This window comes from Pinus tabuliformis, chromosome 5_1 (assembly GCF_031772625.1).
Source record: "Pinus tabuliformis cultivar Carrire ecotype Pingquan chromosome 5_1, CPIR1, whole genome shotgun sequence".
NCBI lineage: Eukaryota > Viridiplantae > Streptophyta > Pinopsida > Pinales > Pinaceae > Pinus > Pinus tabuliformis.
Window position 1 is genome coordinate 70,598,904 of NC_142305.1, and position 11,590 is coordinate 70,610,493.

Genomic DNA, 11,590 nt, shown 5'->3' on the forward strand with positions numbered 1-11,590 from the left:
AAATAATACAGCTTTCTCGGTGTTTCTTGAATTTTGTTGTTCTCAAGGAGTTTTACTTAGAGTAGGGCAATGAAGAGACATAATGGAGTAAAAATTATTATTTTTTGAATATTTAAAATAGTTATATAAAAGTGAAGTAAGTCTAAATTGATTATGACATCAGCAGAAAATAGAAATAAAATAGAAATAAATATAATATCTAGCAAACAGTAAAATTAATATCTCGACAAAAATGTACTTTTGAGTTTTAACTCAGTTTAAGTTTAAGAGAAATAATAACACAACTCTAATTCCATATCAAGGCTTGAACAAATATCAAGGAACAGTTAAACCTCAGAATATACACATATACAAATTCATTCTAGTGGAAACTCGGAGTCCAACTTTCGACCGACATATTACCACTTATATCACCCATGTTGTAATAACAATCTTCTTCTTGTAATGCCAACAACACATCTTGGCTGCAACTTTCTTCCATGCTTGCCTTCTGTCGAATATTATCCTTTGTGTTACGAACACCATAGCATTCCTCTTTCTTGTCTTGAACGATATTAAAATCAATTTGTCTATCTCCAATGACTTCCTTGTCTTTTTTATTCTCAACATTCTTTAAAATGCTGCTCGATCTCTGGATCTAATCAATCAGGGTGCCAATGGAGGAAAAAGGGTCATGTAAGTAGTATATGCCATTTCTGATAACAAATTCTATTTCAAAAGAAAGATCACAAGAAGAAGAAAATGAAAGCTGAATTTGAATTAATTAATTTTCTGACCTCAGATTGGATTCTTTTGTTCTCTTCCAGCAGAATATGATAATGATCCTTGAGGAATCCATAGTTTTGTTTGAGAACACAAAAGTCTTTCTCTAGCTGCGCGCTTTTCCATTTGGCTCTTCTGTTCTGGAACCAGATGGAGATTTGCCTTGGGTGCAGTCCCAGAGCCCCTGCCAGCTCCTCTTTCCTCCCGGCTTCCAGTATCTTTCCCAACTCGAAACTCTTCTCCAACGCCCTCGTTTGTTCCGTGGTAAGCCTTCTTCCCTTTTTCATTCCATGGGAGTTATGGACGTTCTCTGAAGAAGAAGTCTTCAATGATTCTGCTGCTGTGCCAATGTCAAAAACCGAATAAGAGTTTACTTCCTTCTCCATCATATGAGATCTCAGCTTCAGATCCTCATTGAAGTGCCTCCAAAACCTTAAAAAAATAGTATATGAAGGATACAAGAATCTCTGCGAAATGAAGCCGAGCCTATTTACTTGGTGAGAGAGGGTCAATTCCTCCGATAAAGCAATTAGTATGTTGGGTTCTCCACAGAAACGTCGGTGTGGGTTTCTGGTGAGCATCGATCTAAGAGTCGTTTTGTGGCATCTTCCTCCTACGCTGTTTTTTCCACACTACATTGCAATCTGTCCCCACTTATAAAAGAAAAAATCTTCACGCGTACGAAATTTAAAGTAGGAAAACTTTAGCAAGTTGGGGTCAGTACACGTTTCTTACGCTGTCTCACTCCAATCCACCGCCTTTTTATTCGAAATTAATATCATTCAACTATTTCAAACTAAGCAGACAACATTGTCGTTTTGATATTTGTCGACTGACAACAATTTTCAATTGAATATTAATATTATTCGGTATTTCAAAATAGATTTGGATATTCAAATGGTTCAGCGATAAACAGATTTGGAAGTGGAGTTGCACCGTTTTTTCTCGTTGAGTAATGGCTTTTTCCTTCTTCTTTCTGTCCACGAAGTTAGAGTTGGTTTTTCCAATAACTCATTTTTCTATGAATTAAGTAATCTGTCCACTAAGTTAGAGTTGGTTTTTCCAATAACTCATTTTTCTATGAATTAAGTAAAGTGAGTTGTATTTTTCTATGAATTAAGTAAAGTGAGTTGTAAGTTCACATAAAGATTTGTATGTACATAATTGTAGTAGTTATCTTTAATCAACAATAGGCCTCCTCCATTGCTATATAATGGAGGTTTTCTATGTACATTAACAAGGTTCGTTAATAGAGATTTATTTTGGCACCAATTTAAAAAAAAAAATTGAAAGCTAATTTTTCATAATAAGGTCTTATGTTTTTTTAGATTTGTGGATTTGTGGTTCTCTACAAATTTAGGTGTCGCTTAAATAATATGTCAGATCTAATGTCACACCAAAATCCATAGATATTAGCAGGATTACTTTCTTTTTTAAAATTTGGCATCAACAAGACTCTGGGCAACTGAGGAGAGCTCTGCAACAAAAAACCTAATGGCGACAAGGCAATGAAACCCTTGGCGCGGCGCGAAGGAAGGCCCAAACAGCCAACAACAGCCTGGACCAACAAAAATCGACAGCGAACCGGGCAACAACGGTATGACAGAAGATGCCAGGAGGGGAGAGATCCCCTCCTATCAAGATACGGTGGCAGGAGAGGGACAGAGCAGCCTGGAGACAGAGGAACGGAAGAGCGCATGACCAATACTAAGAAATTCTTGGCAAATAGGGCGCGGAGGAAAGTGCCTACCGTGTGCAGCGGAGAGACCCAGATTCATGATTCTAGCGAATAAACTGGAAAAGTACAGAAGCTATATGAGGGACCATGCTCTCATCTACAAGTTCGTAGGAGTCTGGCCGTCGGAAAGAGATCTTACCAAGTGGATCCAACAAAAATGGCAGCCCCAAGGCCACATCAAGCTCAAGCTAGGAGCGAAAGGCTTCTTCACAGTAATCTTCTTTAACCTACAAGATAAGGAAAAGGTCTTTGAAAATGGCCCATATTTTTATTACAATGTTGATTTGTTCATGCGTTTCTGGGAAGAATGCTACAACCCTGATAAAGAAACCTTTCTAGCTGTGCCTGTCTGGGTTCGCTTATTCGGGCTCCCCATAGACTTTTGGGACCCGGAAATCTTGGAGGGGATAGGAAACTCAATAGGCAGTTTCGTGAAAATAGCAGAAACCACGAAGAAAGGAAGATACACCTCGTACGCAAGGATCTGTGTTTATATGAACCTAGCAAACCCTATCCCAGACACCATAGAACTTGAATATCATGAAGATGTTTGGCAGCAGAACATAGACTACGAACACATCCCGTTTAGGTGCCGTAGGTGCCATGTCCATGGCCATCTGGCAAAGGAATGCCCGATAACAAGAGAGGAAGAAGAAAGTAGAAGTTCCCTGCAAAAAAAAAGAGAGCCAACAGATCAGGAGGAATACCAAGAGGTGAAAAACAAAAAGAGAGTAAACAAGGAAACCCCCCCGAAAGGAAGGAAGGAAAAACAACCAGCCCCAGAGAAACCAAACAGCTTTGCAGTTCTGCAGGTAGATGATGAAGAGGAAGATCAACCCATGGAAAATCAAGAGGATAAGGGGTCGAACAGTAGTGGGAGCAGCGAAAGAAACCACTCAAAAAGAAAACCCCCAAGCGATCCAACAGAGAAAGGTAAAGATCAAGAAGAACAAGCCGAACAGATGGATACAGACCAAGAAAATAGCAAAGAAGACCTAAGCCAAGAGGAAGTAGTCTTGAGAAAACTATCGAACGAATGGAAGAACCTGGATGAGAGGTTTATCACGGAAGAACAAAAGAGGCTGTACACGGAAACCTTCCAGCAATACAAAGCAAAACTTGGAAAAGGTACAGCCTCCCCCGAAGAACTCCAAGAGACCCAACAGGAAAGCAGACCTGATCAGCAAGGCCAAGGTAAAGGGGGGAAAAAAAGAGGAAGAAAAAACCTTAAGGACTCCATCCAACTCATGGGAGAAATGTTAGTCAACACAGGGAGAGTAGTCCCGCTATCAGTGGTTTTCCAAAACCTATCCCAAGTTAACCAATGATCTTGACATCTTGGAATATTAGAGGCTTAAACAACAAAGGAAAATAGAGACATCTGGCAGCAAGACTGAAGAAGGACAAACCCCAAATTATGCTTATCCAAGAAACTAAAATCTCAGGCCAGAAGATGGAGGAAATACTCAATAAAATAAAACCGAGATATGAACATGTAACTATAGATGCCAAAGGGAGTGCAGGAGGGATAACAATTATTTGGAATCCAGCAGAAGTCCTAATCGACTGGTGGATAGGAATGCCAAGAATCCTGACAGGGAGATTCAGGCTCATAGGGCAAAGCGAATGGGTGGCAATCTCGGCTGTCTACGGGCCCCATACCCGTGCTGATAGAGGCCTGTTTCTCAATCAGTTGGCAAAGCTCAGAAATATGCACCAGGAGCAGAGATGGATCCTGGCAGGCGACTTTAACTTAATCACTTCTAGAGAAGAGAAAAAAGGTGGAATAAGCAGAGAAGACCCGGAGATGGAAAGATTCAGAGACGTTCAAATAGAATTAAGAGTGGTTGATATCCCAACCATAAACGGGAAATTCACCTAGAATAATAGAAGAGGTGGGACCAAACAAATTGCATCAAGATTGGACAGATTTTTAATCTCAGAGCACATAATTGGGCTGGACATCTTCTACGAAGCCTCTATCCTACCCACAATAGGGTCCGACCACTGGCCAATAAAGCTCGAAATAGCCTTGAACAATCCGAATAAAAAGAGGCCCTTCTGGTTCGAGTCCTTCTGGCTTAGAGCTCCTAATTTCCTAGACAAAGTAAGGAGCTAGTGGCAGGATAACAAGAGTGGAAAGGAAGGCCGCAAAAAAATGCACTCTTTTCAGCTCAGACTCAAAGAAATCAAGAGAAAAATCAAGAAGTGGAACAGGGAAGAATTCGGCAATATTCAACAGGAGCAAGGCAAACTCCAGTCCAGATTGGAAAGAATACAATAGCAAATCATCTCGAAAGGCCGAAATGAATTTCCAGATTGGAAGGTAGAGTAATCACTCAAATAGAAGAAAGGTGAAAGCAAGAGGAAATTCTGTGGAAGCAGAAATCTCGGGTCCAATGGTTAAAGGAGGGGGAAAAACTCCAAATTCTTCCATAAAGCAATGCTGAGTCATCGCCAGCACAACAAAATCTTCTCCTTGAAAGACAGTCAGGGAAATAGAGTGACGCAACAGATAGAAATAGAAAAACTCTTGGTGGATCACTTCAAAGGCATTCTCACTGAACCAAATGCCAACAGATCTGAGGACATAGACAAGGTTTGCCAACATATCCCTAAGAAAGTTTCTAGAGATCAAAATCTGGCTCTGCTCAGGGTAATCACCAAGGAAGAACTTGAAGAGGTAGTTAACAAAATGCCGAAAAATAAAGCCCTGGGTCCTGATGGCTTCACCATTGAGTTTTACCAGGCGGCCTGGAGTTTTATGGGGAATGACCTACTAGACATAGTGGAGGAATCCAGGTGTTCAAAGCGCATGCACCAGGGCCTGAATGCCACTTTCTTGGCTCTAATCCCGAAGAATGGCTGCTCGGAGGAACCGCAGGGTTTCAGGCCCATCTCCCTATGTAATGTTGTTTACAAAATTCTAGCAACAATCATGGTAAACAGGCTAAAGCCGATCCTGCCGGATCTCATTGCCCCGGAGCAAACAGGCTTTGTCAAAGGGCGGCAGATCACAGATGGCATCATAGTGGCCCAGGAAGTGATTCACTCCTTGAAAAACTCCCGCACCCCAGGCATGCTTATCAAACTTGATTTGGCTAAGGCATTTGACCGCCTTAGCTGGGGATATCTGGAAGGCATTCTTAAAGCCTATGGATTTGACCAAAGATGGATAAACTGGATCTTATCCATGGTTGGCACTCCCATGATGTCAATTCTGTTAAATGGCACCCCCACCGAAGCCTTCACTCCCTCCCGCGGGCTCAGGCAGGGAGACCCCCTGTCTCCTTTTCTCTTCATCCTAGCTGCGGAAGGCCTGGGTCGGTTGGTTAAGGCTCAAGTCTCCAGGGATCAGCTAAAGGGTCTTCGAATCTGCGGGAATGATACACTGGTTTCGCACCAAAAATTCGTAGACGATGTGATGCTTTATGGTCAAGCCACGCTGAGAGAGGCCCAAGGTGTCATCAAAACCCTATCTGATTTTAGCAAAGCTTCTGGGACAGAGATTAATAAGGACAAATCGGAAATGTTTTTCTTCAACACCTCGCAGGCTGCCCAAAGGTTCTTAGCGCGCACTCTGGGCTTCAACATCGAAACCTTCCCGTCAAAATACTTGGGCATTATGTTCCATGAGCATCAATACAGGACGGCCAATTGGGAACTTCTAACAAAAAAATCCGAAAAAAGATGGAAAACTGGACCTTTCGCTCGTTGAATGCCCCAAGCCGGCTAATCCTTCTGAAAGCTGTTCTGCAGGCTATGCCAATCTACCAGATCTCGTGCCAAGCTATCCCAAAGACAACAAGCCAAAAGCTGGTCGCTATGTTCAAGAAATTCCTCTGGCAGGGCACCAGCAAGTCCAGAAAGTGGGCCTTAATTTCATGGGAGTGGCTAAGTCGGCTCCCCAAAGATGGCGGTTTAGGGCTTCGAGACCCCTTCGTCCTCAACCAAGTCATGGGTGCAAAGCTCTGGTGGAGGTGGACTCAGGGTGGCCCTGACCTGTGGAAGGTGATATGGGAAAGAAAATACGATGCGGCAGGGGAACCCGAAGGAAGACTGAGAAGTGAGACGGAGATTAGAGGTTCAGCGATCTGGAACCTGGCGAGGGGCAACAAAGACCTGATAAGGAATCACAGCCTTTTGGAAATACGAGTAGGGGACAAGGCCAGGTTCTGGGAGGAATCATGGCAGCAATGCAAAAGACTCATCCAAAAGGACAACCTTCATGTCATCCACGCTTTCACGTCCCAAGCTGAGGCAACAACCGTCGACAATTTCTGGAAACCAAACGAAGAAGGATATTGGCGCAATTGGAAACAGAAAGAGGATTGGGAAGGGGCCCCAGAAACTGACAGATGGAGCGAGTATTACACAGAGATGGCATCTCGTAAGGTAGCAAGGAAAACAGGATCCGACATTCTTCGATGGGGTAAACAAATTCAAGGCAACTTCTCAATAGTAGAACCCTACTACCAAAAAGTTAATCAAAATCAACAGCCGGAAATCAAACAATGGAAAAATATTTGGAAAATCAAACACTGGCCGAAAGTTTCATTCTTTGTTTGGACTTTACTCCACGACAGAGCGCTTACTTGGGACCAGATGCAGAGGAAGGGGCACCAAGGTCCATCCCACTACGCACTCTGTAATTCCCAAGAGGAGACTATGGAACATTTGATGAACCGATGCACAGTCAGCAATTCCCTGTGGGAAAGTCACTTCAGATTGTTTGAGCGCCGCCACAGAAATTACAGGAACATTGTAAACACCATAACAAATTGGCCGAGAAAACCTTACCAAAATCTGGTGGTCAACCGTGCATGGCTCCTTTCTGTCGGATTCCTGCTTTGGAACATCTGGAAAGCACGAAATAGGGCAATCTTCAAAGCAGAATCCAGAACCCCAGTAGCCATATGGGAACAAACCACCAGGAACATACGTGAAACAATCCTAACGGAAAGCTGGAAAGAAGAAGACTGGCAGGCGTCGCAAATGGAGGAGGCAATCCTGAAAAAACTTGAGGTAAACCAGAGTATGCTAAATGGGTGTGTCAAAGGATCAGACTGGCCCAGGGAAGTGGCGGAAAGCAACCAGTATCGCCACCCCCCGCAGGGATTCATTAAGCTTAATTTTGATGGCGCTACAAAACATAACCCGGGAGAGGCTAGCATTTGGAGAGTTTTCAGAGACGTTGGGGGCAAAACTCTTCGAACCTTCGCGATGGACTGCGGGGAAGCCTCAAATAATGAAGCCGAACTGCATGCCTTGAAACGAGGCCTGGAAATTGCTCTACAGGCTAATTTCAAGCGACTCCAAATTGAGGGAGACTCGAAGTTGGTGGTAGACATGGTCAGGAAACTATAGCAACAACAACCAGCGGACAAAATCAGCAAGAGCTGGAGAACGACATGGCTTGTTGGAGAAATCGGGAAGTTCCTGCCTAAAATCAACTACCTAATTCCCTCTCACATTAGACGTTCTAAAAAATAACCGGCGGACTAGATCGCGAACTGGGGCAGTCGGAACAGAGGCAAAGAGATCGACAGTGAAGGTCTGTCTCAACTGCTCCCAGAGGAGCGAGCCAACCTCCAACAATTGCTAGACGTCGACAAAGGTGGTAAAGAAAGGCTCGAGGGGAACGACCAGGATCAGGCGGCACGCAGCAGCTGTGGTGAAAGATCACAATGGATGGGAACGGACAGCACATTCGTGGGAAAGGACGGCAGTCATCGGAATGATAGAGTTGGGCAGATGACAGGGCAACGTAGGACGGGTCGTGGAAACAGAGGAGAAGCGAGCCACGATACACCACCAAGGAAGGATCTGGAGTTAGCTTGGGAAGTTGGGATAAATGACAGAGGGAGGACGACAGGTGGCACAAGGAGTACAGAACAGTTATGGCAGGAGCAGCCGGGAGAATATTGGAGTAATGACGCATAAAGCAGGTCAGTCAAGTCATGCCCCATCCTGAGATAGGGATACTGTGCGGTTAGTTAGAAAATTAAATGGCCAAGTGGAGGCCCGGTTGGTAGGAAAGCAGGTAGATAACAACCATATGCCTGAGGGGACAGAGGGAATGCTCATTCAGTTAAGTAAGAACCATGAAAAAAACGGAAAGGTGACAGCGCGACCCTGTGACCTAGCTCCTTCTCAGGCTCCGGCAAGAAAAGGTGGTATGTATTCTATCATCCCTGTCCTCCAGGCGTTATGTTAGCTAGCAACTACGTTATCCTTGTTCGACCAGAAATGTTCCGCCCCAGTGAGCAGACTATCAGTAGTAGAACTGATAGTGGCCTTCCCGGCACTCGGTCGAATCTCCTCTTCCTCTCCCGAGCAGGGGAGGCTTTGCATGGCGCTAGTTCTGGTTCTTATTCAGAGAGATGGGAGGTGAGGGGGGCTTTGTTGAGTCTCGCCGTGCCCCAAGATTGGTACCGCAGCCCCGGCCTTTTCTGTTCGAGGGTGCAGAGCACCAGCCATGCTGAAGCCGGGCTGGCTAGCGAGCGGATTATGACCGCGTCTCACCTCAATAGCTCTGACTTGTGGTTTTTTGTTGTGATAGGTAGACAAGCTCATACAATTTCAAAGCCCCAGGCCCGTGGCAAGATGGCACTGAGGAAGGCTAAACCTGCAAAGAATCGGGACGAGGGCACCAGTAGCCAACTGAGCAAAAGGGGCAGGAAGCCCGACTTTGAAAAGACCATGCACACGATAAACGCGTACATGGTCGGGATTCCTCTGGAGATCCGCACCCAAATCAATGGGTGGGAGTGAGAGCTGCGGGATATTAGTGATAACAAAGAAATCCCCCGTGAAGACTGGGAGGATCTAATCCCGGACCCAAGAACCACAAGAGGCAGAAACTCCCTGTTCAATAAAACGCTTCAACAGTACTAGATAATGAAACATGTGGTTGGTCGGGCTATGGAGGTGAATCAGGCCGTCCGTGAAGAGGAGGACGAGGAACGCAAGCAGGCAGAGGAGCATCTCAAAAGCCAGCTGGCGAAAGAAGTGGATAATATCAAGAATACTCTCCTGAAAGAGATCGCGGCCGTCCAAGTCCAGGCCGCAAGAAACCATCTGTTGCTGAAGAACATGGAACAAATGTTGCTGGACCTAAAATGGGCCATGGAGCAGAAGCAGCTGAAGCCTGGTACCAGCGCCTCAACGCCTGCCCCGGTCAACTCGTCGGACGAGGACTAGCTGAGCTGAGTCTTTTCTTTTGTTTTAAATGTTGATAAAACAGAACTGTGTCTGGTTGTGTCCTGTAGTTAGCTTAGTCAGTAATAGGCAAAAACATGGTTATGACAGGAAAAAGGAGCTAAACATTTTCAAATTTTGGTCAGGCTTCAAAGCCAAAAGGTGGTGGTCTAGTTTCCTGCAGGCAGACCCGCCGCCTGAACTTTAGTATGCTGTAATTTTGTTTTGTCATCTGGAATAAAGGATGCCTAACCTTACAAAAAAAAATCCATAGATATTAGTAAACTTCCAAACCATTATCATACATTTTTAAGTGGTCTCACGGTAGATCCAGAGTGGGGGTTAGTCCATGTGATCCGTTCCCAATGAGGTGACTGTGAAAATCCAACACCCCCTTCAAACAGAAATCGAGAATCTAATATGTTGAAGTTTTCCATTACACAAAAACATGCAAGCTTTAGTAAACTTCCAAACCATTGTCATTAACTTAAACTTCCAAACCATTATCATACATTTTAAATGGTCTCAGAGTGGATCCAGAGTGGCGTTTAGTCCACCTAATCCATTCCCAATGAGGTCAGTGCGAAAATCCAACACCCCTTTCAAACACAAATTGGGAATCTAACCTAGGCCAAGGCTCTATACCATGTTGAAGTTTTCCATTACACAAAGACCTACAAACTTTAGTAAACTTCCAAACCATTATCATTAACTTCTTAAGTAGTTGGAAAATAAATCCTAAAATATTAATTTATGCCCTGTTACCAATCAAATAACACTGGATTTCGTAGCATCAAATGGTAATGTGGTGCGTTATTCGAACACCCTTATTCTCCATTCGTTGCTTTGTGTTCGGCTCAAGTGGAACATAAAGAGCTGGAGGGGAGTTTGAAAATCCGATAGCCGGTGAATTCTCAATCCACTCCAACTGCTAAATTACTAAGTGATCAACCGGCATTCGGAAAAATGGGAGTTAAAAAGGTACATTCAATTGATAAAATTAAATACATTAAAAATTATCGGAAATGGCGGAACGCTTGCATCTTCCAGGGGTCCAAGGCTCTTATCTCCTCCACTCTGATCCATATATCTGCTATGATCGACCCAACTTGATCCTGCTGTTTTTTTTTATCGCCTTTTTGTGCTCTATGTCTGATCTCTTTATGGACATCTCCTTTATGTTAAATGTTATGGTCTCATGCTAATCTATGTTACTCTCACGGAATGTATTGGAACTGATCTCAACAACACTAGTCCTTTTTTGGCCTGTCTGCCAGCCAGCTCCATATGGCTTTATATGTATAAGCTCATTATATTTCCTTAATATAATATCATCATGTTTTTTCTCTCTGAAAAAAAAATAGCAAAACCCAACTCTCTCTCGGCTCCGGGAAAAAGGGAAAAAAGAAAGTTGTTAAATGTTTTTATTTTAAAATCAATAAATTTTTTGTTCGTTGGCTCCGGAGCGGGTGAAATATCAGATCTAGGCGGAGATTGATAATCGAATGGGCGGTGAATTCTAAATCTTCTCCAACTGCTAAATTTCCAGAGTGATCAACGGGCATCCTGAAAGTTTCGGACTTGAGGCGCATTCAATTGATAGAATAACTTAGAAATTTAACATTATTTAATTTTTGAGTTATTTTGTCAAATCTCATGGAGGAATTTATGATTAAGAGCTACTTATCGGATTTCTCATTGGGTGCTTACGTTAGATGGAGTCTACCATAATTTTGTGACAATATTTTACCAGTAAACGTCAATCAATAGAGATTGGATGCCTAACCTAGATTGAAACGTAGCATAATCTTTGTAATAGCATTTCGTCATCAGTAACTTTGACAAATTAACTCTCTTAAATTTAAATTGAAATTTATATTATATAGTTAA

General features: G+C 43.4%; 1 protein-coding gene across 2 annotated transcripts; it reads right to left on the bottom strand.

The window, feature by feature from the left end:
- Positions 1–262: 262 nt before the first annotated feature.
- On the bottom strand, positions 263–1,317 carry LOC149163495 (uncharacterized). Of its 2 annotated transcripts, none has more exons than XM_089430756.1 (2): positions 777–1,317; positions 263–631 (listed from the first exon to the last, which is right to left on the bottom strand). In XM_089430756.1, exons 1-2 carry the CDS (start codon positions 1,149–1,151, stop codon positions 362–364), a joined length of 645 nt encoding a protein of 214 aa, XP_089286882.1. In that variant the 5' UTR covers positions 1,152–1,317; the 3' UTR covers positions 263–361. The 2 variants fall into 2 exon arrangements, with proteins under 2 accessions (XP_089286882.1, XP_089286881.1); XM_089430755.1 differs by having other exon boundaries at positions 263–637; positions 777–1,314.
- Positions 1,318–11,590: the final 10,273 nt, after the last annotated feature.